The sequence below is a fragment of the Ovis aries genome, chromosome 1 (assembly GCF_016772045.2).
Source record: "Ovis aries strain OAR_USU_Benz2616 breed Rambouillet chromosome 1, ARS-UI_Ramb_v3.0, whole genome shotgun sequence".
In the NCBI taxonomy this organism is placed as follows: Eukaryota; Metazoa; Chordata; class Mammalia; order Artiodactyla; family Bovidae; genus Ovis; species Ovis aries.
Genome location: NC_056054.1, coordinates 273,676,721 through 273,703,620, shown reverse-complemented (window position 1 = coordinate 273,703,620; position 26,900 = coordinate 273,676,721). Strand labels below are relative to the sequence as shown.

General features: G+C 48.5%; 2 protein-coding genes across 6 annotated transcripts in view; one reads left to right on the top strand and one right to left on the bottom strand.

Moving 5' to 3' along the window:
- BTD (biotinidase) overlaps positions 1–26,900 on the bottom strand; it is a 59,313-nt gene that overhangs the window by 9,472 nt on the left and 22,941 nt on the right. For all 5 annotated transcript variants that reach the window (XM_042238630.2, XM_027961923.2, XM_060396634.1 and 2 more), the window contains exons 2-3: positions 11,503–11,773; positions 6,018–6,167 (exon numbers count right to left, since the gene is read on the bottom strand). In XM_042238630.2, coding sequence (XP_042094564.1) covers positions 6,018–6,167; positions 11,503–11,757 — 405 coding nt within the window. In that variant the 5' untranslated portion in view covers positions 11,758–11,773. The remainder of the gene's footprint in view (positions 1–6,017; positions 6,168–11,502; positions 11,774–26,900) is intronic.
- LOC114110653 (small ribosomal subunit protein eS26-like) lies at positions 25,726–26,440 on the top strand. The gene has a single exon (XM_027961932.3). The coding sequence runs from the start codon at positions 25,750–25,752 to the stop codon at positions 26,095–26,097; it is 348 nt and encodes a 115-aa protein (XP_027817733.1). The 5' UTR covers positions 25,726–25,749; the 3' UTR covers positions 26,098–26,440.

The following is a 26,900-nucleotide window of genomic DNA, read 5'->3' as shown; positions in this document are numbered from 1 at the left end:
CAGAGAAAAGCCAGTCTCTTTAGGAAGCAGAGTTGGGGAAGTCAAACAGCCGCATGTAAGTACATCAATGACCTTCACGCCATACACAAAGTAAACTCAAAATGGCTTACAGACGTAAATATAAGACATGACACCGTAAAACTCCTAGAAGAGAATGTAGGCAAAACATTTCCTGACGTGAATTGTACCAGTGCTTCTTAGGTCAGTCTCCCAGGCTGAGGGAAAAAAACGCAAAGTCAAACAAATGGGACCTAATCAAACAGCTTTTCTACAGCCAAGGACACGATACACAAAGTCAGCCTATGGACCAGGAGAAAATATTGCAAATGATGTGAGAGACGATGGTTCAATTTCCAAAATATACAAACAGCTCATACAATGGAACGGCAACAAAAACACAATTGAAAAATGGCCAGAAGACCTAAACAGACGTTTCTCCAAAGAAGACACGAACAGATGGCCAACAGGCACAGGAAAAGACGTTCAACATTGCTAGTTATTAGAGAAAGGCAAATCAAAACTACAATGAAGTGGTGCCTCGCTCCAGCCAGAATGGCCATCATTAAAAAGTCTACGAATAACAATTGCTGGAGAGGGTATGGAGGAAGGAGAACGCGCCACACGGGGTGGGAATGTAAACTGGCGTGGCCGCTGTGGGAAACGTATGTTCATTTCAGTTCAGTTCAGTCGCTCAGTCGTGTCCGACTCTCTGCAACCCCATGAACCGCAGCACGCCAGGCCTCCCTGTCTATCACCAACTCCCGGAGTTCACTCAGACTCACTTCCATTGAGTCCGTGATGCTATCCAGCCATCTCATCCTCGGTCGTCCCCTTCTCCTCCTGCCCCCAATCCCTCCCAGCATCAGACTCTTTTCCAGTGAGTCAACTCTTCGCATGAGGTGGCCAAAGTACTGGAGTTTCAGCTTTAGCATCATTCCTTCCAAAGAAACCCCAGGGTTGATCTCCTTCAGAATGGACTGGTTGGATCTCCTTGCAGTCCAAGGGACTCTCAAGAGTCTTCTCCAACACCACAGCTCAAAAGCATCAATTCTTCAGCGCTCAGCCTTCTTCACAGTCCAACTCTCACATCCATACATGACTACTGGAAAAACCATAGCCTTGACTAGACGGACCTTAGTCGGCAAAGTAATCTCTCTGCTTTTGAATATACTATCTAGGTTGGTCATAACTTTTCTTCCAAGGAGTAAGCATCTTTTAATTTCATGGCTGCAATCACCATCTGCAGTGATTCTGGAGCCCAAAAAAATAAAGTCTGACACTGTTTCCACTGTTTCCCATCTATTTCCCATGGAGTGATGGGACCAGATGCCATGATCTTCGTTTTCTGAATGTTGAGCTTTAAGCCAACTTTTTCACTCTCCTCTTTCACTTTCATCAAGAGGCTTTTTAGCTCCTCTTCACTTTCTGCCATAAGGATGGTGTCATCTGCATATCTGAGGTTATTGATATTTCTCCCTGCAATCTTGATTCTAGCTTGTGTTTCTTCCAGTCCAGCATTTCTCATGATGTACTCTGCATAGAAGTTAAATAAGCAGGGTGACAATATACAGCCTTTACGTACTCCTTTTCCTATTTGGAGCCAGTCTGTTGTTCCATGTCCAGTTCTAACTGTTGCTTCCTGACCTGCATACAGATTTCTCAAGAGGCAGGTTAGGTGGTCTGGTATTCCCATCTCTTTCAGAATTTTCCACAGTTTATTGTGATCCACACAGTCAAAGGCTTTGGCATAGTCAATAAAGCAGAATTAGATGTTTTTCTGGAACTCGCTTGCTTTTTCCATGATCCAGCAGATGTTGGCAATTTGATCTCTGGTTCCTCTGCCTTGTCTAAAACCAGCTTGAACATCAGGGAGTTCACGGATCACGTATTGCTGAAGTCTGGCTTGGAGAATTTTGAGCATTACTTTACTAGCATGTGAGATGAGTGCAATTGTGCGGTAGTTTGAGCATTCTTTGGCATTGCCTTTCTTTGGAATTGGAACGAAAACTGACTTTTTCCAGTCCTGTGGCCACTGCTGAGTTTTCCAAATTTGCTGGCATATTGAGTGCAGCACTTTCATAGCATCATCTTTCAGGATTTGAAACAGCTCAACTGGAATTCCATCACCTCCACTAGCTTTGTTCGTAGTGATGCTTTCTAAGGCCCACTTGACTTCACATTCCAAGATGTCTGGCTCTAGATGAATGATCACATCATCATGATTATCTGGGTCGGGAAGATCTTTTTTGTACAGTTCTTCCATGTATTCTTGCCACCTCTTCTGAATATCTTCTGCTTCTGTTAGCTCCATACCATTTCTGTCCTTTATCGAGCCCATCTTTGCATGAAATGTTCCCTTGGTATCTCTAATTTTCTTAAAGAGATCTCTAGTCTTTCCCATTCTGTTCTTTTCCTCTATTTCTTTGCATTGATTGCTGAAGAAGGCTTTGTTATCTCTTTTTGCTATTCTTTGGAACTCTTCAACCAGGTGCTTATATCTTTCCTTTTCTTCTTTGCTTTTTGCCTCTCTTCTTTCCACAGCTATTTGTAAGGTCTCCCCAGACAGCCATTTTGCTTTTTTGCATGACAGAATGTGGTCCACTGGAGAAGGGAATGGCAAGCCACTTCAGTATTCTTGCCTTGAGAACCCCATGAACAGTATGAAAAGGCAAAATGATAGGATACCGAAAGAGGAACTCCCCAGGTCAGTAGGTGCCCAATATGCTACTGGAGATCAGTGGAGAAATAACTCCAGAAAGAATGAAGGGAGGGAGCCAAAGCAAAGGCAATACCCAGTTGTGGATGTGACTGGTGATAGAAGCAAGATATGATGCTATAAAGAGCAATATTGCATAGGAACCTGGAATGTCAGGTCCATGAATCAAGGCAAATATGACGTGGTCAAACAAGAGATGGCAAGGGTGAATGTCGACATTCTAGGAATCAGCGAACTAAAATGGACTGGAATGGGTGAATTTAACTCAGATGGCCATTATATCTACTACTGTGGGCAGGAATCCCTCAGAAGAAATGGAGTAGCCATCATGGTCAACAAAAGAGTCCAAAATGCAGTACTTGGATGCAATCTCAAAAATGACAGAATGCTCTTTGTTTATCTCCAAGGCAAACCATTCAATATCACAGTTATCCAAGTCTATGCCCCAACCAGTAATGCTGAAGAAACTGAAGTTAAATGGTTTTATGAAGACCTACAAGACCTTTTAGAACTAACACCCAAAAAAGATGTCCTTTTCATTATAGGGGACTGGAATGCAAAAGGAGGAAGTCAAGAAACACCTGGAGCTACAGGCAAGTTTGGCCTTGGAATGCGGAATGAAGCAGGGCAAAGACTAATAGAGTTTTGCCAAGAAAATGCACAGGTCATAGCAAACACCCTCTTCCAACAACACAAGAGAAGACTCTACACATGGACATCACCAGATGGTCAACACCGAAATCAGACTGATTATATTCTTTGCAGCCAAAGATGGAGAAGCTCTATACAGTCAACAAAAACAAGACCAGGACCTGACTGTGGCTCAGATCATGAACTCCTTATTACCAAATTCAGACTCAAATTGAAGAAAGTAGGGAAAACCGCTAGACCATTCAGGTATGACCTAAATCAAATCCCTTATGATTATACAGTGGAAGTGAGAAATAGATTTAAGGGCCTAGATCTGATAGATAGAGTGCCTGATGAACTATGGAATGAGGTTCGTGACATTGTACAAGAGACAGGGATCAAGACCATCCCCATGGAAAAAACGTATGGAGGTTCCTCAAAAAACCAAAGGGATTTCCCTGGTGGCCCAGTGGTTAAGACTCTGCCTTGCAATGCAGGGAATGTGGGTGTGATCGCTGGTTGAGGAACTAGGATTCCACAGGCCACGGAGCAACTAAGCCCGCGACTAGTGTGCCATGACTAGTGAGCCCGCAAGCGGCAGCTAGAGAGTCTCTGTGCTGCAAGGAAAGGTCCCGCCGGACACAACAAAGATCCCACGTGCAGCAACCAAGATCCAGCACAGCCAGATGACCCAGCAAGCCCACTCCTGGGCGTGTACCTGCAGAAGACTACTCCCGAAAGATACACGCTCCCCTACGTTCACAGCAGCACACTCACAGTAGCCAAGACACGGAAGCAACCTAGGCGTCCATTGACTGACAACGGCAACGGGATAAAGAAGATGCGAGACGCATACCCAGGGGGATGTTACTCAGCCATGAGAATCGAGTAACGCCATGTAACACAGCAGGGACGGACGCAAGTGATGATCAGAGGAAGTGAGGTGAGTCAGAAAGAGAAAGACAAGCGCCACGCGCTATCACTCTGATGTGGAATGTAAAATAGGACACAAACCAACTTATCTCTGAAACAGGGCTTCTCGGGTGGCTCTGACGGAAAAGCGGGAGACCTGGGTTCAATCCCCAGGTCGGGAAGGTCCCCTGGAGAAGGAAATGGCCACACACTTCAGTGTTCTTGCCTGGAAAATCCCACGGATGGAGGAGCCTGGTAGGCTACAGTCCATGGGGTCACAAAGAGTCGGACACAACTGAGCGACTTCACTGGATGAAACAGAAGCAGACCCGCAGATACAAAGGACAGACGTGCAGCGGCCGGGGCGGTGGGGTGCGGGCTGCGGGAGAGGTGGACCGGGAGTCTGAGGGCAGCAGGTGCAAACTGCTGTCTATAAAACAGACAGACGAGCTCCTGCTGTATAGCTCCGGGAACCATACTCAATATCCTGTGATAAACCAAAGTGAGAAAGAACATAAAGAACAGTGTACGTGTAAATGAACCACTTCGCTGTACAGCAGAAATTAACACATGGTTTTCCAGTGGTCATGTATGGATGTGAGAGTTGGACTGTGAAGAAAGCTGAGAGCCGAAGAATTGATGCTTTTGAACTGTGGTGTTGGAGAAGACTCTTGAGAGTCCCTTGGACTGCAAGGAGATCCAACCAGTCCATTCTGAAGGAGATCAGCCCTGGGTGTTCTTTGGAAGGACTGATGGTAAAGCTGAAACTCCAGTACTTTGGCCACCTCACGCAAAGAGTTGACTCATTGGAAAAGACTCTGATGCTGGGAGGGATTGGGGGCAGGAGAAAAAGGGGACGACCGAGGATGAGATGGCTGGATGGCATCACCAACTCAATGGACATGAGTTTGAGTGAACTCCGGGAGTTGGTGATGAACAGGGAGGCCTGGCGTGCTGTGATTCACGGGGTCGCAAAGTTGGACATGACTGAGCGACTGAACTGAACTGAACTGAAATCAACTGTACATCAATGAAAAAACTTTTTAAAATAAAAATGACATCAGTATCTGCTGGTTGCATAGAGAAGAATATATTAATAGTTGGAAGTGCATCCAATCATTTATAGTTTTCTCTAGAAATCAGGGTAGGATGGGGGATAGGGCGTGCTGAAGTGGACTTTAATTTTTTTCGTTTCTACAATAATTTTATTTATTGACTTTTGGTTGTGCCAGGTCTTTGTCCCTGGGAGGCCTTCTCTCCAGCCGCAGTGAGAGGGGGCTACTCTCTCTCTGGCGGCAGTGTCAGGCTTCTCGTTGTGGGGGCTTGGGGGCTTGGCCTTCGGTAGCCACGGTCCCCAGGCTCCAGAGTGCAGGCTCGGGAGCGCTGGCTCCTGAGTGCTGGCTCATGGGTGGAGCCGCTCCACAGCACATGGGGTCTTTCTGGACCGGGATGGAGCCTGCGTCTCCTGCAGCTGGATCCTTCACCACTGAGCCACCGGGGAAGGCCCGCTTTTTAAACCTCTGTTTGATCTGTTGTCCCAACGTATACTCATGCATTCCTTGGTGACTGAAACCAGCAGGAGCCTCCGGCGAGTAAAGGCCTCGTAGTAGCGGACGTCCTCTAACTGTGGGGCATAGGGAGCTTGGGCTTGGTTTTCAGGATCCGAAGGGCTCTGCACGTCCTGGCTCCTGGCCCCTGGCCTGGCCCAGCTCTGTGTGCCTCCTGCCCCCTTAGGAGGGAAGCCAGGCCCCTCACTTACCTCCGTGTCATTGAAGCGGTGGGGCTCCAGGCACGGGTTCCACCTGACCGAGTGGGGAGATGGCATGAAGTCCAAGAACGGGTAAATGGATGTCCTTGTAAAGTTGAATCCGTGGATGCCGTCTTCTGGAAACACTATGATCTGTGCACCCTGTAAGTCAAAACATCACAGGACAGTCTGTCAGCAGATGCTGGGAAGCAGCCCGCGTCATCCGACAGCCGTCCCGCAGCTGCTCGGAACCGGGACCGGAGGGCCAGGGATCTGAGCCTTGAGGGGAACGGCTCACTGGGTCTGACTCTGAGGGAACCAGGGACGAGCGTGGGGCTGGTCGGGGCGGAGGGGACGGGTGAGCCTGGCTGGAGGGGACGGGGTTAGGAGCCGGGGGCGGTGCCCTGGGGGCTGCCGTGGGAACTACAGCAGGCCCTGAACGCCGAGCTCAACACAGGCGCCACCGGCGGTCCAGTGGCTTTCGGCCCTCACTGCGCTTCTCCGTCAGGCAGGGGAGCGTCTGAAAACACGCTGGCTGTTCCGGGGTGATCCGGCGGCCCGTGCCCAGAGTCTGCTTCTGTCGGCTGTGAGCGGGGTCCCAGGGACAGAGCTTGTCTACAGGGTCCCGGGTGACTCTAACGCACAGCAGAGGTGGGGCCGCCCTGGGCTGGGGGGTCAGGGTCAAGCTGATTTCAGCATAGGAACCAGGACTGGGCTCTAACTTGCGTCTCTCTCCCTGGGAGTTAGGAGACTCCGCTTAGAGCCCTGGGCCCCTTACAGGCCTCTTCACACCTAGGGCAGCCCCGGGGGGGATGGCAGCCACCTGAGACAGCCCGAACGGACAGGGCCGTGCCCTTCGCAGCCGCTCTCTGCTTACTGGGCTGAAGGTGCCAAGCCTGGAGCCTCAGCCATGGCGTGTGGTGGCAGAGGGCAGCTGGGCAAGCAGGAGTCATCAAGAATAACAAGCGATCTGAGTCACTGGTTTCCGGAACGCACTGCACACCCTTATAACTTTTTCCTGGCTATATAAAACCCATGAAAGCTTATTTGTAGAACATTTGGAAAACAGAAATTATAAAGGAAGAATGAAGATAGGAATTGCTAACATCCTAACTGATTTCATTTGCCCCCCTCTCTGTCTATATGTGTGTGTGTGTGTGTGTGTGTGTGTATAATTGAGACAATAATAAACACACAGTTTCTATCTTGATGCTCTCACTACAGAACCATCAAGACTACAAAGATGCCGGGACTTTCCTGGAGGTAAGAATCCGCCTGCCAACGCAGGGGACGGGTTCAGTCCCTGGTCTGGGAAGGGTCCCCGTGCTGCAGAGCAGCTGAGCCCCGGCACCACGACGACTAGGCCAACAGTCTCTGGAGCCTGCAAGCGCCGAGTATCCAGCTCGAGTGCTGCATTTACTGAAACGTGAGTGCCCACAGCCCACGCTCCGCAACAAGAGAAGCCACCTCAATGAGACGCCCGCAACAAAGAGTGGGCCCTGCTCACCGCAGTTAGAGACAGCCTGTGTGCAGCAGTGAGAGTCCAGAGCAGCCAGAAGTAAATAAACAAAATTATTATTAAAAAAAAAAAAAACTCCAAAGACACCTTCAGAAACATCACTTGTATTAGACGCTGGATAATATTTAAGAAGACACCACAGTTTATCCTCTGTTGCTGGACATTTGAGTTGCTCCCAACTTTTTGTAATAAAGAGATAACTGTGGTGCCCATCTGCCTACAGGGTACTCAAAACACTTTCTGGATGAGCACTGTACACAAGTCTTTGATTGGAGCTCTGGTTATTTCTTCATAAATAAAAGCTTTATAAGCATAAAGCTTTATAAGTGAAAATACTGAGTGTCAAACTTAGGAAAAAAATTTAAATTCTTAACATACATTCCCAAATAGCCTTCCAGAAAGATCATAGCAAAATTCAGTCCCTCCAGCAGAAAATGCATTCAGTCATCTTTACTGCATATTCGAAAGGAAAATTCTCGCAAACTTGGAAATAAACAAGATGAAGAGTGTCTGTCTGCATCCGTTGTGTCTGTACATGTTTCCACAGCACAGCAGAGTACTGACTGACAAGTACCTTCGCGGACCATTTATCTAGTGAATGAGCCACTGTTTGCCTTTGCTATTTAACAAACCATCACCCTAAAGATGATGTCTTATTGCCCTGCAGGACTAAAGAATCCGGCTGCAATGCGGGAAACCTGGGTTAAATCCCTGGGTCAGGAAGATCCCCTACAGGAGGGCATGGCAACCCACTCCAGTATCCTTGCCTAGAGAATCCCACGGGCAGAGGAGCCTGGTGGGCTACAGTCCACGGGGTTGCAGAGAGTCGGACGTGACTGAGCGACTGAGCACAGCGCGGCACGGAACAGCATTAGCCAGTTTTGCATCTATTCGCAGATTCATTTCCACATTCATCTGACTGATGGATGCACTCACATCTCTTCCTCGAATTCAAGCAGACGGTGAGCCCTGGGCCCTGGAGGCGTACAGGGCTGGGCGTCGGGTTGGGAACAGAGGAGGAGGGTCACCCACAGAAGCAGCACGCGGCCTGCAAGTCAGATCAAAGCTCTGACACATGCCCGTTCTTCTCTATGTGTAAGAGTCACGCTTCTAACCTCTTCTCTATGTGTAAGAGTCACGCTTCTGTTTGCAAATTACACTTGGGCAAATGCTTTCCTTTATTAAAAACTAATGCTCTGAAAGCACTGAATGGTTACCTCTGGAAAGCAACACTTATGTATATCTATTGATATTAAATTGCATTTCCTAACTACACGCCTGCCAGGAATGAGGACTCAGACTGGAGCAGAGGCAGAACTCGGGGTCTGATGCCTTCTAGGAAGCGCTCTGCACATCTGACAAAGGGCTTGAGCAGTTGCCTGATAGACCAGTGAGCCAAAGAACTCCCGAGGAATTCCGAGTGGCAACCCAGGTGAACTCCCAGCCTGATATCTTTAGCGTGACTCCTGTTCTTCACCGTAAATGCCTTTGTCAAGAGAGCACTCTTTCAGTTGGCCTGCCCTTGTAGCTTGTTTGAATACAAAACTTTGACACACACTTGGCATCAACCTGTCTTAGAGGTGAGTTTAACACATATAGCCATGTAGGGGAGCTAAGATGTCTGTAAATCCTAAAAGTGACCAGATCAACAGCTTTATCCTTGATCCTGGACCACAAGTAGAGATGGAATGATGTCTGCAGCCAGTGTACGTTTAATAAAAACATGTTACATGTTTCATTTGGGTGCAGGTGATGAAAAGGCAGGGATACTGCAGTCACGGTCTCTGGGTTTCAGTACGGCATCTGCCAAATGTCTCAGTGTGGTTTTGTGGGCAGGATGGCGGGAAAGGGGGTGACATTTCAGCACGGTGCAAGCCAACGCCCCCCGTGCAGAGAATGGATCTGTGTCAGGAGAAGGCCTGGGGGCATGGCCTGGGATGTTTTCACACCAACTTCAGGGAAGACTGAGACAAGGTGTGTCCAGGAGCCGTGAAGGACGCGAGTGACGGTGACTGACACGCAGGAGGCCCGTGCGCATCCCCAAGTAGCCCCAGGCTGGGGCGATGAAACTTAATGGCATAGATGGGAGGCTTTGCTATCAGGTTAAATCAGTTAACCTTACACGGATGGCACGGCCTTGGCAGCGTGTATGCCTGTGCGAAAAGGGCTCGGGGGCTACAACTGACAGCAAGTGCCTGGCGAGCCCACAGCGAGATGTAACTGTGAAAAGCTTTTCATCTGGGGACAACACTGTGAATGGAGTCAGGTCTGCTCCGTCCTGCCCTCAACAGAGCTGTGCGCAGTCCAGGGTATGGGGCAGCCCAGGAAGCCTGGGGGGAAGGGCTGGAACCGCCTCTCTCCAGGAGCTGTGGATGGGCCTGGGGACAGATCCCGACGGGCCTGGGGAGAGACTCCCAATGGGCCTGGGGAGAGACCCTCGATGGGCCTGGAGGAGATCCCGATGGGCCTGGGGGAAGATCCTGACAGGCCTGGGGAGAGACCCCCAGTGGGCCTGGGGGAGATCCTGATGGGCCTGGGGGAGATCCCAGCCGTGACAGCGAGGCTGCAATCTGGGGGAGGCAGCGTGGGTGGGTGGGTAGGGTTCAGTCTGTCCTGTTGGGTTCGGAGGACAGGGCGATGGGCGCCAGTGGCATGGAGGCTGACTGTCGCTCATGGAAAGAAAGCTCTTTCCCAGGAGTTTCCACCGTCTCAAGTGGACGGTGAGCTCTGGGCCCTGGAGGCGTACAGGGCTGGGCGTCGGGTTGGGAACAGAGGAGGAGGGTCACCCATCAGAAGCAGGACGCGGCCTTTAGGCGCCCTTCCAACATCAGTGTGCTGTGCTACAGGCTGCACGTCAGAACGTGGCCGGGCAGGGCTGGCCACCCTGTGCAGGGGCGGGCGGCTGCTTGGGCAGGTGGTCTGCCCCCGACCTCACAGGCACGGGGCTCTGCCCCCAGGGGGTCCCCGCCTGTCCCCAAGCGTGGGGCATCCTTCAGCAGCCCCGCTGGTCCTACCCTCTTGGCCCTCCCTCCAGTCAGTACCCCCCTCCTTCCCCGGGACAGAGGTGGCACCAGTCCGCTCTGTCCGCTGGGCTCAGTTCTGTCTGGACCAGGCCCTCGGGCTGCTTGGGGTCTGGCACGGGGAGCAGCAATAAGGTCCCCGCGTCATCAGGAGGCAGCAAACCCGCTCCGGGGCGGCTCCCTGCTTCAGTTAGACTCTGAAAGCCTCTGAGAGCAGGAGAGGCCAGCGGGCGGGCAGCTTTGTGGTGTTTCTGCACTGTCTTCCTACTGCGGGCACCTTTAGGAGAGCCAAGGCCCCCGCCTGCACCCCAGCCCACTCTGTGCGCGTGGGAGCTGCCAGACACCCAGTTGGTTTAGCAGCCCCCACGTGTGATAACCAGGGGCCTGGCCCGCAAGTCCCCCAGGCCGGAGGGATCACCTTGGGATCTTACAAAATTATAGATTCTGACTCTGCAGGTCTAGGATGGGCCCCAGGTTCTGCATTGCTCACGGGCTCTGGCGGGCAGGCTGATGCTGCTGGTCTGCAGACCGCCCTCTGAGTAGCGGGCCTCTAGCTCCCTGATACAGCTCAGTCCTGAGTATTCTTTGGAAGGACTGATGCTGAAGCCGAAACTCCAATGCTTTGGCCACCTGATGTGAAAAACTGACTCACTGAGAAAGACTGTGATGCTAGGAAAGATTGAAGGCAGGAGGAGAAGGGGATGGCAGCGGATGAGATGGTTGGATGGCATCACCGACTCAATGGACATGAGTTTGGGTGGACTCCAGGAGTTGGTGATGGACAGGGAGGCTTGGTGTGCTGCAGTCCATGGGGTCACAAAGAGTTGGACACGACTGAGCGACTGGACTGAACTGAGCCACCTAATTCCTTCAGCTCAGCGCTCTGGGTCTGATTTCCCAGAGGGGCTGCGGGGGACCACTGACCCGGGGCCAGCCCACCCTGTTGAGCACGCCTTGCCTTTCGGGCGGCGGTCGTCACTTGCTGCTCATAGATGTCGAGGTTCCGATGCATGAGCTCCAAGGCCTGTTTGCGGCTGGTGAGGGCCAGCGGGTCGGGACTCAGGAAGGATCGGTGCTCGTACACGGCGGCCACGTAGTGGGCAGCCTGGCGGGGCTCGGCCGGACAGCCCTCCTCGGCCGGGCCACCTGGGATGGCCACAGCCAGGCAGCAGCTACACAGGAGAAGGGCCAGCTGCCGGCCGGCTCTGGACATGGCGCCGCTGGTCAGTCTAGAAGGGGAAGGGATGAGGAGAGAACAGCTGAGGCCAGGATCCTGCCAGGACCGGGACTTCCACAGATTCATTATTCCTGGCAACTAGACGTACCCGCCAGGTTGCTGCAGCTCAAAGGGTTTGCTTCACGTTCCTAATAAAAGGGTGTGTGTTTCTCTCCAAACATGGAGCGAGGGCCCTTTAACAAAATGGCTCACTGTGTTAACCGTCTGGTTTAGAACATTTCCAAAACAGACCCGGTGTTCGCTGCGATTGTTTCCCCAGCAGGACTCTTCTAGCTTCAGGCTTCAGATTTAGGCAATAATAACTAGTCTAACGGTTTTACATCATGCTGTGATGCACCCCCACGCCCCACAGCCTGCCCTCCATGTGCACAGTCACGCTGCAGGTCAACTGTCCATACCGGCTGTGATGGTCGTGGTCCTCAAAGTACACCTCGGCTACCCAAGCCATAAAGCCTGACGCATCACAACTCTCCCTGCTTTTCTTGGGTTGGTAGTGAATATTTATACACTTCTATAAAGGCTTATATATAAGCCTCCCCTTAGCCAGCACAACAGTCTTTAACTTGGTGCAGAGAAACTGCCGACTTCTACTTAAATGTCAGTTTACAGATGGGCTAAAAGAAGTCTGCCATCACAGCACAATTTACCTCACCTCGCCTTGAACTTGAGAACTGCCATCATACACTGTGACTTTTTCTACTTCTGTCTCTGGGATTTCCAAAACTCTTGTTTTTGTTTTTGTTTTTTTTTTTTTAAGCGTACTCATTTGGAAATTAAAATCCTTCAGCAGTAATAAAATGAAACTTTTTGAAGATGAGAATTTTCTGGAAAGGAAACTCAGCTTTCTAGCTCTTACTGTACGAGATTAGAAGTAAATCATATCACTTACAATGACACGTCTGTGTTTTGTGCCTTTTTCCCCCAAGAACAGGAATTGTAATTTTTAATAGTTATGTGTCACTGGGCATTTTTGCACACAGTTCTGCCTTGAAAATTGACCTGGCCTGGCAGCCAAAGCCCCTCCTCTGGCCCACAGACTTGCTGGCTGGTGCCAAGGCCGGGCCCCGTGCTCGGCGGAGATGTGCCCAGGCTGACCAACCACCCAGGAATCCAGCTAGACATCAAGACAGCAAAAACGGATCAAGAAACCATGTTCTGCTCCTTAATGAGAAAATGACGTCCCGCCCAAGTCTGACTCAGAGCCCCGGTGCTTGCATTCCAAAACCAGACTCTCCAGGCGCCGCAAATTTCCTTTTCTTGCAAAAGTTCCAAAAACAAAAGCAACCGTAACTATTTTCAGCAGCGGCCCGGGCTCCGGGTGCTCCGTCAGAACCCCGGACTCAGAGACTGCTCTGGCCAGGCGGCACGCCTTTCCCCCCCTGCCCTGGCCCCTAGCAAACTGCTCCTCCTTCCTTGGGGAATAAAGGGTCCACCCAAATGCCAGGCCCCGGCGCGCTGCCGTGTAGGGAGGTCAGAACAAGGGGCCTTTGAGCCCGAGTTCAGGAGCTTTTGAGCAGAAACAGAAGTGCAATTGATAAGCTTTCTTACTTGAGTTTTGTTTCTGAAGATCGGCAAGGAATAATTTTTAAAGTCTCAAAATCTGTTTAACATTCCAGCTCTGGTTTCAGAATGATGATAATGGAGAGTGGTTTGTGGGGGGATACGTTCGATTCAAAGTCACATTCACAATGTAAGGCCATGGCCTCCCTGAGTGAGTGAGTGAGTGAGTGAAAGTCGCTCAGTTGTGTCTGACTCTTTGCGACCCCATGGACTGTAGGGTCCATGGAATTCTCTAGGCCAGAATACTGGAGTGGGTAGCCGTTCCCTTCTCCAGGGGATCTTCCCAACCCAGGGATCGAACCCAGGTCTCTCCCTAAGAGGGAGGAAAATGAGGCCTGTGATGGGGGTGCGTGGGGGGCAGATGACCCGGGGCCGGGTGGGGGCAGGTCAGGAGGCCCTGGAGCGAGGGTGCTGTTGCAGGGCCCTCCCTTCTCAGCTAAGGGCTGCCCACCACTGATGGGGGACGCAGAACCTTTGTTTACGTCTCAGGGACTGCAATCCGGCAAAGCAAGGACCTCGCAGAATTGGCACGGTATCACCTTCCTTTCTATTTTGAGAAAATAAATTTAGATTCTTTACAAAAGGAGCCATCATTTCTACGTGAACAGAGGTCAGTCAGGAATGCACGGTTAGGCAGATTCAGCCAGGTAGTCACGCTCCAAAGGAAGTAAGCCTACTGAGGCGGCAGAGAATGAGTGATTCGAGTAAAAGTAGGCACCACAGTGTCCCTGCTGCAGAGGGTGCCACCGCAGACATTTTAACCGAATCCTTCATGTGGCAGGAGCTCTGAAAGGCAGGGCTGGGGGGTGGCCAGGATGCGAGGGCCCCAGAGTTGGCTCGGGAGCCATACCCGTGGCTGAGGGGCGGGGGGCTCCCCGGGAATACCAGGCCCTAGAGTCAGGAGGTTTCTGGCGGCCCAGCAACTGACCCCCGTGCAGAGCTGGGCAGGGCCTGGACCGTGAACACAGAGGTGGCTGGAGGCCTGTGTTCAGTCTGAAGAGCGAGCTACGAGCCTCCTTCCATTTGATGTGAGGCAAGACTCCAGGAAGGGCCCGGCGTGCAGGCATCACTGAAGCAACACCTGACTCCAACCCCCTGCTTCCCGTGCCCCCTGAGCCGGCGGGGAGATGGCAGGGCCGGCAGACACTCACTTCAATGTCCGCGTGACGCCTGCCCATGCCAGATGCAGGCACTGGCCTCAAGGACCCAGTGGTGAAGGTGCCCAGCCCTTCCGAGTGGACCACCCCCTACCACGTGTCTGCCACAATCCACACAGAGGGTCCCTCACTCGCGACTTTATGATGCTGCGAAAGCCGTATGCTTTCAGCAGAGACCGTGCTTGGGGTTCAGAATGGGGGCCTGCCTAGTGACCCTCTCTCTCAGCCTGCGCGGGGCAGACTGGACCCTAAGATCACGAGGCTGAACGACCCCCACACCTCGTGCTGTTTCTCCCTTCCAGTAGGTGTTCCAGAAATCCCGTGGGACGTTCCACCCTTTATGACAAACCAGGCCTGGGGTTAGAGGGCTCTGCCCACCTGCAGACTACTGTGAGCGCTCCGGGCACAGCAGGTGGGCTGGGCGTGCGGCGTGCACTCTCTACCTTCAGATCTTTCCACGGATGGCGAGTTTACTGGGACATTAATCCCACTGCTCTTGCCCTGCTGGCTGCACTTCATGCAACAGCTGGCAATAAGTAGCAAGGAAAGATAGAGACGGGGAGAGGGCAGGGAGGGCCGGGGGTGGGCTGGGGAAGGTTGTAGACCAGGAACAGCTCAAAGAGACCCTGGTATCTGAAGAAGGTGCGAGAGGAGGGCTGTGGACTCCTGGCGGGGAGAGGGCTCCAGGCAGAGGCTGCTTGGGTAAAAGGGCCAAGTCGGGGCTTCGGGGGTGGCTCGGGAAACAGCCAGAAGCGCAGAGGGCTGGGAGGCGGCGGAAAATGAAGTCAGAGGGCACCAACGGGCAGCTTCCCCTCCTCTGGCCCCTTCTCCATGGAGATCCAGGTAGAGCCTGAGCGCTCAGAGCCGCTGCTCTGCTCAGAATCTCCCGGTGACTCCCTGGCGCCCCCACAGGGAGAGCTAGAGTGCTCGCAGACCCAACAGGAAACGGCGGGGGTGGCAGCACTCCTTCACGCCAGCGTCCTCACCTGCCCACTGCCTACAGAAGCCTCTGCTTCTCATTTCATAAGGAAGCATGCTCCCCGGATGCTCATTCTGCTCGGGGAAAGTTCCTGCGATCCATGAGGGAAAGCAATCAAAGCCTTAAATCATGACGTGGAAATCGATTTTGTGGAAATTTGGTAACACGTCAATCACGAGATATTTTTACACACAAGGAACTTGGATTTTCCATCTTGCTACATGAGTCACTTTGATAATTAGCTGTGTTTCCTTCCTAGCCTTGCTATTACAGTAGTGTCTTTTGCAAAAAAATGAAAGGATTATTATGAAGGTATTCTTAATAAGATAATTTCAGAGGCGGGTATATCCCTTTAACATTTTATATATAGATGTCCTGATTGTTTTAATAAAAGAGCTTGTCACTTTTCACTTGCCGGGGAGAATAACAGGCCCGTTATTGGGAAAGAGGCGGGAAGAGTTGGCAGAGGAAATGGTACATCCCGTGGAACAAAGCAGGACCAGCTAAGTCATTAGGAACGAGCAGAATGCACCTCTGCATGTGCCCGACAGGACTCCAAGAAAGACACTGTGAATCTCTAAATAGTTTTAAACCCGTTCTCATGAATTTTGTGATTTCCCTAAGTCCTTCCACATAAGTAAGTACGAGCATCTCGTAAGTCAGACAGAGGAGAAATATGATATATCTTATATGCAAAATCTAAAAAGAAACAATACAAATGAATTTATTCACAAAACAGAAACATACTCACAAACTATGAGAACTCATGGTTGCAGGGGATGGGAGTGGGAGGATGGAGGGAAGGGACGGTTAGGGAGTTTGGGATGGACACGGACACGCCGCTGTATTTTAAATGGAGAACCAACAAGGACCTACTATAGAGCACGGGGAACTCTGCTCCTTGTTAGGTGGCAGCCTGGATGGGAGGGGAGTTTGGGGGAGAAGGGATACATGTGTGTGTACGGCTGAGTCCCTTTGCTGTCCACCTGAAGCCATCACAACATTGCTAATCAGCTATACTCCAATACAAAATTTTAAAAATAATTTTTTAAAAAGAAATAATGCCTAGGGCTGATTCATGTTGAGGTTTGACAGAAAACAGCAAAATTCTGTAAAGCAATTATCCTTCCATTAAAAGAAGAAAAAAAGAAAGAATGCCCATCTCCACCTAATTTATATAATCTGAATTTAAAGAAACCCCAAGGAGAACTTCATTATCCTATCCGGAAAGCCTCCTCTTCTCAGTCTGGCCCCTGACAGGCCCTGGAGCAAGGTAAAGCCCCACAGCGTTGGAGCTCAGTTTCCTGCCAATTTCCACCACCAAGACTCCAGTGCCTCAGAGGGCCGCTGAGGGTGGTGCTGGGGTTCAAGGCTGAATTCACATGGGACAGTGAGTAAATTACTAGGAACTTCAGGCTGAACTGGTAGGTCGTGATTTCCCTTAAAAAATGGTCCAGCTGTTCTCACCAAACAAGAGAAGGCCACACAGAAGTGTAACCACGGGCCAGGCCTTGGACTAGCCTCTCTTTCTGTCCACTGCAGTCATTTCTCGTGGAACACCCAATGAGCAATCACAGACCACTGGAACTGAAATAGGGCCGCCTTTCTTTTCCTCAAATGGGATATTATCTCTATAATTGAAGACAAAACCGCCCCCTGAAACGCGCGGGTGTTGAATGAATGGAAGAAGGCTCTTTTTTTTTCCACTCTTGTGCAGAGAAGACGGCCGTGAGGCTGAGCCTCCGGGTCTGCAGCTGCCACCCTGTGGGCAAACTGGGTACCACCGTCAGCGCGAATGCCACGATAGTGGGTCCTTCTTAAGAAGCAAAAGGGTGTCTTCCCCCCTCCTTGCCTTCTCCCTTTCATGTCTAACATTTCACCTCACAGTGAAGAAACTAGAAAGCATTTGATTTTCCAAGATTGGGGTCTCATGAAAGCTAGTTTTTTTTTTTCTCTGTCATGTTCCTAGGACCTATTGCATCTTCTGTATTCACAGGTGCTAAGTTAGCTGTGATTTCTAACAGCTGTGAGTGGGTGTGCACACAAACACAGCCAACTGCAGAAGCACAGGGCTGTTCACAGGGGAATCTGGTCACGGTAAAGCTCTTCAGGGACTCTCTTATATGGACGCCGCCTTGCATTTCACATTGCATGCTAACATTTTCAAACCACTTTAACACCCACTGTTTCATTTCATCATCCTGTCACACAAAGCAAGAAAAGCAGATGGTAAAACTCCACTTTCCTGGTGAGGGAGCCCTCCAGGATCAGTTAGTGGTGACGATAGAGAAAGCAGCTCTCCTGGCTCCTGGTCCAGCCCTCCCAGCGCACATTCAAGACAAGGGTAGTTTATCAGAACTTCAAAGGCCACCGTAGTGTCTTCAATGCAGTTGCAGCAGAATTCGACAGAAATTCACAGCACCCTCCCACAAGACAGTATGGGTTGTCAGACCAGAGCAGGGGTTCTCAGACGTGGGTCTGATGCTGGGACACCCGCAGGGCTTGAACACGGAGCTCCGGGGGCCCTGTTCCTGGGAGTTTTAACTCAGCAGCTCTGGGGTAGGGCCCGAGAATATGCATTTTTCTAACAAGTTCCCGGGTGATGGTGGTGCTGATGCTCCTAGCCTTGGTCACCTGGAGAACCACTGGGCTGGAGGGTAAAGGCAGGTCCATTCTGTCTCTGTCTTCCACTCACGTCAATGAAAAGTGTGAGCCAGAACCATCACCTTTATTTCTCAGGTGCCTCTCCAACAGGGCTGAGACAATGTGGGCAGATTTCAGAGTGTTTCCACCATATTACTGAAAATGAGCAGCAAAGTAAACAATCAAATTGGAGGTGGGGGGAGTCCCCAAAACAATCAGATCCAGGTCAGTGAAAGGATTCAGTGCTTGTCTTTGCCTCAACAGGAACATCACAGTAGAACCAGATTGTTGCTGATTTTCACATGTTTAAAGTTCTTGATTTTAAAAGAATAAAACAGAGGTAATAGATAGATACTCCATTTGGTAATTTCATAAGAGTAATAAAGAAATATGTAGAAATATAATAAAATAAATGATATATTTATAAATTTAAATAAATTTTGATTTTTAATTTTAAAAATTTATAAACAGTATACATTCATAAATAAGTAGATAATCTGAAAAATCTTCCAGCTATATTCTGCAAAAATGTACCAGATTTCTTTTCAAAACCTTATCTGAAATCTTTGGAAGCCAAAAATGAATTGCTGAGACCTCAACTGTGGTTCACAGACCTCGGCCAAGGGAGCAGGGCGAGCTCGGAGCAGCTGTGCGCCCTCACTCTCCACCTGCGCGCCCTCACTCTCCACCTGCACGCCCTCACTCTCCACCTGCACGCCCTCACTCTCTCTCCACCTGCGCGCCCTCACTCTCCACCTGCGCGCCCTCACTCTCCACCTGCGCGCCCTCACCCTCTCTCCACCTGCGCGCCCTCACTCTCCACCTGCGCGCCCTCACTCTCCACCTGCGTGCCCTCATTCTCTCTCCACCTGCGCGCCCTCACTCTCCACCTGCGTGCCCTCACTCTCTCCACCTGCGCGCCCTCACCCTCTCTCCACCTGCGCGCCCTCACTCTCCACCTGCACGCCCTCACCCTCTCTCCACCTGCGCGCCCTCACTCTCCACCTGCGCGCCCTCACTCTCCACCTGCGCGCCCTCACTCTCTCCACCTGCGCGCCCTCACTCTCCACCTGCGCGCCCTCACCCTCTCTCCACCTGCGCGCCCTCACTCTCCACCTGCGCGCCCTCACTCTCCACCTGCGCGCCCTCACTCTCCACCTGCGAGCCCTCACTCTCTCTCCACCTGCGCGCCCTCACTCTCCACCTGCGCGCCCTCACTCTCTCCACCTGCGCGCCCTCACCCTCTCTCCACCTGCGCGCCCTCACTCTCCACCTGTGCGTCCTCACTCTCCACTGGTCTTGGGCCAGAGGAACAGCGCGGGCGCTTGTGGCAACCCTGCTCTCCTGGGACATCTATGACTTCCGGCTGGGCTTTACCTTCCCAGCCCTCCGGAACTGTCATCAAGGCCTCTGAAATAAGCCTCCGTGGTATCAGCAAAGAACTGTCTTTTAAAGCCCTTGAGAAATGCCGCCCCCCACCTCCCATTTCTGTGTTGGACTACCTTCAATCAGAGTGGTCAGAAGAAGCACCTTTTAGAGAATGAGGCCCTGAAGGCTGGACACAAGCCGTGGACAGAAAGCACGATGCTCTAGAATCGCAGGTCAAATATTCAGGGAAGACGTGCTCAGAAGTGGGCACAATGGAACGGCTCTTTGTGAATTAGGCGTATGGTGGACACGATATCCCTAAGGGCAAGACAGGCCAAAGACCAGGACATCAGGACTTGTCACTCCCGTGCTGGCGAGGGAGACACCCACAGCACAGGACCAACAGGATGGTGAGGATGCCCCGGATGCAGACAGCGGAGAACAGGGGAAGCCATGGTCCCCAAGTCAAAAGAACAATCCCTAACAGCGCAGTCCAGAAACACTGAGAATGAGCTACAGCAGGGAGAGCAAACGAAACCATAAAAAAGGCTAAAGCAAAACAAAGCACCAAAGAAAACCTGCCAAAGGCCATCTTCTCCTACGGAGGGTGCGTGAAGCATATACGGGAGAGGCACAGCTAAGCTCCCCATGAGAGGAGCAGCGAAAAGCAGGCAAGTGGGTCCTGATGCTGTCAGTCCTGAGTGCTGGCGGATGATGCTCTCGGCACTGTGATGTGGCATTGTGGCGTGATGTAGGTGACCCACCGCCAAACAGAGCGCACCACACAATCCTGGGTGAGAGTGACCGTCTCACGTGCGTGGCAGAGAACTGGTTACCATCTCTGCTTTTGTTCTCCTGGAGGCGCTGAACATGCCGTGCTTTGGACAGACTGGGAATTTTTTGTGTGCCTCTTTCCCGCTGGCAAGGGTCCCAGCTCAGCCATGACTACATCCTGGTACTATCGCAAGTCCCATTGCCCTGGGCCATGCAGAGCGTCTGAGGGCAGCTTTCCCAGCTGGGGAACTTTGGCCCAATTTCCCCACACTCGTTGGTGCAACATTCCTCAGCACTCAGGATGAAGCAGTGGAAAACAGTCCGGCTTTTTTGGGAAAGAGGCTTCTCCTAAACTTGAAAGCGACCAATATCTAGAACCAGGATTCAATTCAAATTAATTCTGTCCAAAGGCCTACATTCTTTTTATGCCATCACACTCAGAATAACAAAAGGAAAAGTTTGACTGAATAAGTGATACTGGGATGACTGAATAACAATATGGAGAAGGCAATGGCACCCTACTCCAGTACTCTTGCCTGGAAAATCCCATGGACGGAGGAGCCTGGTGGGCTGCAGTCCATGGGGTCGCTAAGAGTTAGACACGACTGAGTGACTTCACTTTCACTTTTCACTTAAACGCATTGGAAATAAGTTTAAACACCTTACACTATACACAAAAACAAACTCAAAATCAGGAGTTAAATATTAAATGTTAGGAAAACTAAAATAAATTATAATTGGGTATCAGGGATCTGATGAAACAACTGTCTAAAATCTGAAGCAGTTAAAACAATAAAAGAAACAGATCAATAAATTAAAGTTTACATGCAAAATTAAACCTCAAGTCAACGTTTACAAATAGGCAAGGAACAAGAACAGATTTAAAGAAGAAAACAAATCATAAACGAACACTCTGAAAGACTCTGAACTTATGTACAAAATAAACATTACCTTGTACAATTTTAAAATACTAAATTTGGACAAATAAACTAGTAAAGTGATAATAGTAATTTCTTATTGGGGAAAAAAAAGTTTGACAATTTGTATAATAAATCACAAACAGTATACTTCTGAGATTTAATCTTAGGAAGTCATTTAAATAAGAAGAAAGTCAGTTGAAATGACAGCATACCATGGAAGTAAAGAATATGGGCTTTTGAGTTTTAAAATATCTGATCTGAAATCCTGGCTCTGGGACCTCCCTAGTGGTCCATTGGCTAGGACTTTGCGCTTTCACTGCTGAGGGGCCCAGGTTTGACCCCTGGTGGGAACATTAAGATTCCACGAGTCATGCAAAGCAGCCAAAATAAATAAATAGAGTAATTAAATTCTTCAAAAAGGATCCTATAAGAAAAGCAAACCAAGATTATTTGCTAGCAAGTTGCCACAAAGCACATAAATACTGTGACCAAAATGAAGAAAACCCCAAACAATTGGTTTATAAGACAAAACCACACAAAAAAAGACCAAACACAAAATCATTTTTAAAAGGAAGAAAAAAAAGAGGCAGGGCAGGGGTAGAGGGGTAGAGAAAGGGGAAGAGAGAGGAGGGGGAAAAGGAGAAGGCAGGGGGGGGAAATAAAATGTTATTTGGTAGAACTTAAGAGAGAAGCAGGAAAAAAAAAAAACCTCAAATAAATTAAGGCACACTTCCAGTTACAAAATAAGTCCTGGGATATAATGTACAGCTTGGTGACTATATAGTTAATGATACTGTATTGCATATCTGAATGTTGCTAAGAAAGCAAATCTTAAAAAAATTCTCATCATAAAAAATACTTTCAACTATGTGTGGTGACAAGGTTGACTAGAGTTACTGTAGTGATCATTTAGTAATGTACACAGACATCAAGTCGTGATGCTGTACATCTGAAACTAACATAAGTTTACACGTCAATTACACCTCAATTTTAAAAATGAACTTAAATTTTTGGAAAAAAAAAAAAGAAAGCAAGTACAGAACAGCACAAAAGAATCTGATGATGCTGTAAATAATATATTTGACAAGGGGTCAAGAATGAGGAGCTGAGCAACATGAACGGAAATGTAGAATTGAAAAGGAGCCTAGAGGAAACGACAGATAGGGAGGGTTGGTGAATCAGAGCCAACATATACACGATTGGGAAATCCATAAAAGAAAAGGGAAATAAATGTACGGTGGAGACACCCTTCCCTGAACGCAGGTAGAAACTATGCTTTGCTTCCAGCCAACAGAACGTGGCAAAGGTGAACGGATTTCACATGTAACTAAAATCTCAAATCAGCTAATTCTGAATTATTTAAGAGATTATCCTGGGTGGGCCTGACCTAATCAGGTAAAGGACTTTAAAAAAGGAACTGGCGTCCTCCCTGGAGTCAGACACTTTCTCTTCTCCTGTCCTTGGAGAAGAAAGCTACCAGGACTTCTACCATTGCAAGGAAATTATTCTTTTAAACACCAGCTGAGCTTGGAAGAGGACTCAGCCTTGGATGAGACTGTGAACCCAGCTGACATCTTCACTGTAGCCTTGGGAGGTCCTGCTCAAAGGGTGCAGTTAAGCTCGCTCAGACGCCTTGACCACTGAAACTGTGAGATGATAAATACGCTGTGTTTTAAGTTACTAAATGTGTGGTAACTTGTTACACATAGATAATACATAATGATACAATAATAGATAATGGAAGAGGAACATTATTTGAAGATGTAACTGAAGAAAACTTTCCAGAAAGAAAAGCAGATTTGAACTTACATATTGAAAGACGTGCAAGTGAAGTCGCTCAGTTGTGTCCAACTCTTTGCGACCCCATGGACTGTAGCCTATCAGGCTCCTCCGTCCATGAGGTTTTCCAGGCAAGAGTGCTGGAGTGGATTGCCATTTCCTTCTCCAGGGGATCTTCCCGACCCAGGAAAGGACACACCAAAACTCAGGAAAGAAAGAAACAGAATCTCAACACCAGTACATCGTCTAGTAAGATTCCTGACCTTCAAAGACAAAGTGGGAGTCACTTGGAAAGCCAAGTAAAATGATCAAGGGCATTTATAAGCGCACAAAATCAGGTGCTCCTCAGACTTTGCCACAGCAACGTCAATGCTAGTACACCCTACATAGAGTCCTTTTGAAGAAGAAAATATGAACCAGGAGTTTCCTTCTATGCCAAACTGTGTTTGCAGTATAGAAATAAGAGGTAATAGACTGGACAATGCAAGAACTCAGGGAATATTATTTTTATCAGTCTTGAAAAAAACACATATAGGATAAACTGCCAACCAAGAGGTGATTTTAAAAATATGGCAAATAAACGGACAATAATCCTTTAATATGACACCCGGATCCAGAGACTGGATTGAACTCAGGTTCTATCCTTTGGGGATGACTATGCATGGTAGTGGAGAAGGAAATGGCAACCCATTCCAGTGTTCTTGCCTGGAGAATCCCAGGGACGGGGGAGCCTGGTGGGCTGCCGTCTATGGGGTCGCACAGAGTCGGACACGACTGAAGCAACTTTGCATGCATGCATGCATTGGAGAAGGAAATGGCAGCCCACTCCAGTGCTCTTGCCTGGAGAATCCCAGGGACGGGGGAGCCTGGTGGGCTGCCGTCTATGGGGTCGCACAGAGTCGGACACGACTGAAGCGACTCAGTAGCAGCAGCAGCCGCAGGCGTGGTATGTTCTTTCAGCATGAGACGTGTGTCTGACTCTCTTTTCATGATCTTAGAACAAACCATCAATCCTTCTTCTATCCATTTAGAATTGCAGTGCTGGTAGTCTATCATTTCATTTTCCCTCATTAATCGAGGTGCTTTGTATAAAGAGACATTTTATCTATTATTTGGTTATCTAATGGTACAGTTCATATAGCAAAGACAGGAAAAATGCTAGAGTCTCTCTCTCAGTCTTTTTAAAATCAGTTTTCAGGATAAGTAACTTATTATCTGAAGGTGACCAATTTTTTAAAAATATTATAAATTCAAGGATTTAAACATATTTCATGGGTTTTTTCCATTGCAATTATTATCATTATAGAAACTCATTGTTGACTCACAGTAGCCTTTTCAAGTCAGCTCTTGATTTCTCTTGACATCACTCTAATACTTCTTGATACCTTTTTTGTAATTTAACACTAAAAGATGTCCCAGGCTTATTGTATACATTTCCTGGCTCAGAGTTGGAAGTGGCCATTTCTCCAAGAAGTCTTGGGTACAAAAACTGATTCTTTGAAAGGACTAATGAAATAATCAAGACTGCATCAAGACTGATCAAGGAGAAAAGTAACAAATACACATATGTACATGTACATGAAAACAACTAAAAGGGAACATACTTGTGATTACAATGAAGATTTCAGAACTGATTACTGGATGCTCTGGTACAAATATATGTTAAAAGGATATCTGGATGAAAATGCAAATTTTTTTAGGAAAATAAAGCTTCCCAAAACCAAGTTCAAAAAGGATAGGAAAATGAAGGAGACCAATTTCCCAAGAAAAATTAAATTATCAAAGACTTTCTCTAAAAGCACCCATCCTGGTATATTTTTCAGTAGAATTCTCCCAAACATCCAAGTAAAGATACATACTGTATATTTTTTATACAAACATATTTAAACATAAATATTGTATACAAACCATTCTAAAACTTTTTAAAGTATAGTATAAGTATAACCTTGATACACAAGCTAGATAAGGATAGTTCAAGAAAGGAAAATAATGGCTGACTCTCATTCTTAAACATAAATGCAGGAAGCCTAAATAAAAATAATAGCAAACTTAACTAAGCAATGTTTACATCATGACCAAGTAGGATTTATCAAAGAATGATGAATCATTTAATACGAGAAAGCATATCAACTCAATTCACCATATTAATACATTAAAGGAAATTAAAATGTCACGTATCAGTGCTTCTTATCTATACTGTACTGGAGGTCTTAGCCTGCGCAATAAGACAAGAAAAAGGAGAAGCATATATGCAAAGGAGAAAGGCAGATGGTCAACAAGCACCTGAAAAGATGCTCAGCATCACTAAACATCAGGAAGATGCAAGTCAAAACCACAACACGCTATCACCTCATACCCATCAGAATGGCTAGCATCAAAAAGAATACAAATAACAAACGTGGGTGAGAATGTGGAGAAAAGGAACCCTTGCACATTGTTGATGGGGATGTAAACTGGTGCAGCTACTGAGGAAAACAGTAAGGAAGTTCCTCAAAAGATAAAAATAAAGCCAGAGAGTGATCCAGCAATTTCCCTCCTGGGTATGGACATAATGCTAATTCGAAAGGACACATGCTCCCCAACATTTACAGCAGCACTACTTACAGCGGCTAAGACTTGGAACCAACCTAAGTATCCGTCAATGGGTGAATGGATAGAGAAGATACACACACAGGAATCCTACTCAGCCATATAAAAGAATGAAATACCTTACACGTGCAATCTAAAAAACATAAAAAATAGCAAATATAACAAAAAAGCAGCTCTCTCTCGCCTCGGCGCTTCCAAGATGACCAAGAAAAGAAGGAACAACGGTTGTGCCAAAAAGGGCCGCGGCCACGTGCGGCCTATTCGCTGCACCAACTGTGCCCGATGCGTGCCCAAGGATAAGGCCATTAAGAAGTTCGTCATTCGGAACATCGTAGAGGCAGCAGCCGTCAGGGACATTTCTGAAGCAAGTGTTTTCGACGCCTACGTGCTTCCCAAGCTGTATGTGAAACTACATTACTGCGTGAGTTGTGCCATTCACAGCAAGGTAGTCAGGAATCGCTCTCGGGAAGCCCGTAAGGACCAAACACCTCCACCCCGATTTAGACCTGTGGGTGCTGCCCTACGTCCTCCACCAAAGCCCATGTAAGGCCATGTAAGCCAAGTCCTTAAAGACTGAAGAAATACTGGTGTCTCTGAAAAGACAATAAAATGGAAATTATACTTTATGTAGCATGTTGAATATATGTTGCCAGATGGAGTGGGGGTTGTGTACATTTGGTCTCCCCAGTTTGCGTAGCTTAGGGGTGGGGGTGAGGAATTAGGGCATCTGTGTTTGATTAATTCAGCCTGGCAAATGGTTTAAGTTGGTGTCTTTAAAATGGGGAGGAAACTAGCAGAGTGAGGAGTGCATCAGGAAGTCACTTAGGCTAAGGTGTGCATTCCTCTTGTGGCAACATGAAGACTTTAATAAACGTCCACAACTTGCATAAGGGGATCTGTATTCAGGTCCTTAACCTCAGGTCAAGTTTACATGCCTACCTTGGTCTGCTGCTAAGCTAATCATCCAGTCTTCATCTTTCTGTGATACATTGCTTTATGGGGTGACAATGCCCTGAATGCCAGGCATTCGTAGAAATTTGTGGAAGTCCCATACGAGGGGGGTTTTGCAAAAAGTTTGGGAAAAGGCTGTAGTCTGTGTGACAATGGCTCATTTGTCTCAGAGTTCAGAAATTAGAGTTCCCAGCTAGCAATACACGGTTGACCCTTTAACAGCATGGGTTTAACTGCAGGGGGTGGGGTGGTTTTGTTTTTAGTAAATACTATGCGATTCACAGTTGGTTGAAACCTTAAGTGTGAAAGTACAGACAGATTCAAAAGGCTAACTCTAAAATATATGGATTTTTGAAGAGATGGTGCCCCTAACCAGTGCTTTGTTCAAGGGTCAAATGT

Bases quoted from the DNA above. Each gene is read 5' to 3' on its own strand.
- LOC114110653 (XM_027961932.3), top strand. From the start codon at position 25,750: ATGACCAAGAAAAGAAGGAACAACGGTTGTGCCAAAAAGGGCCGCGGC.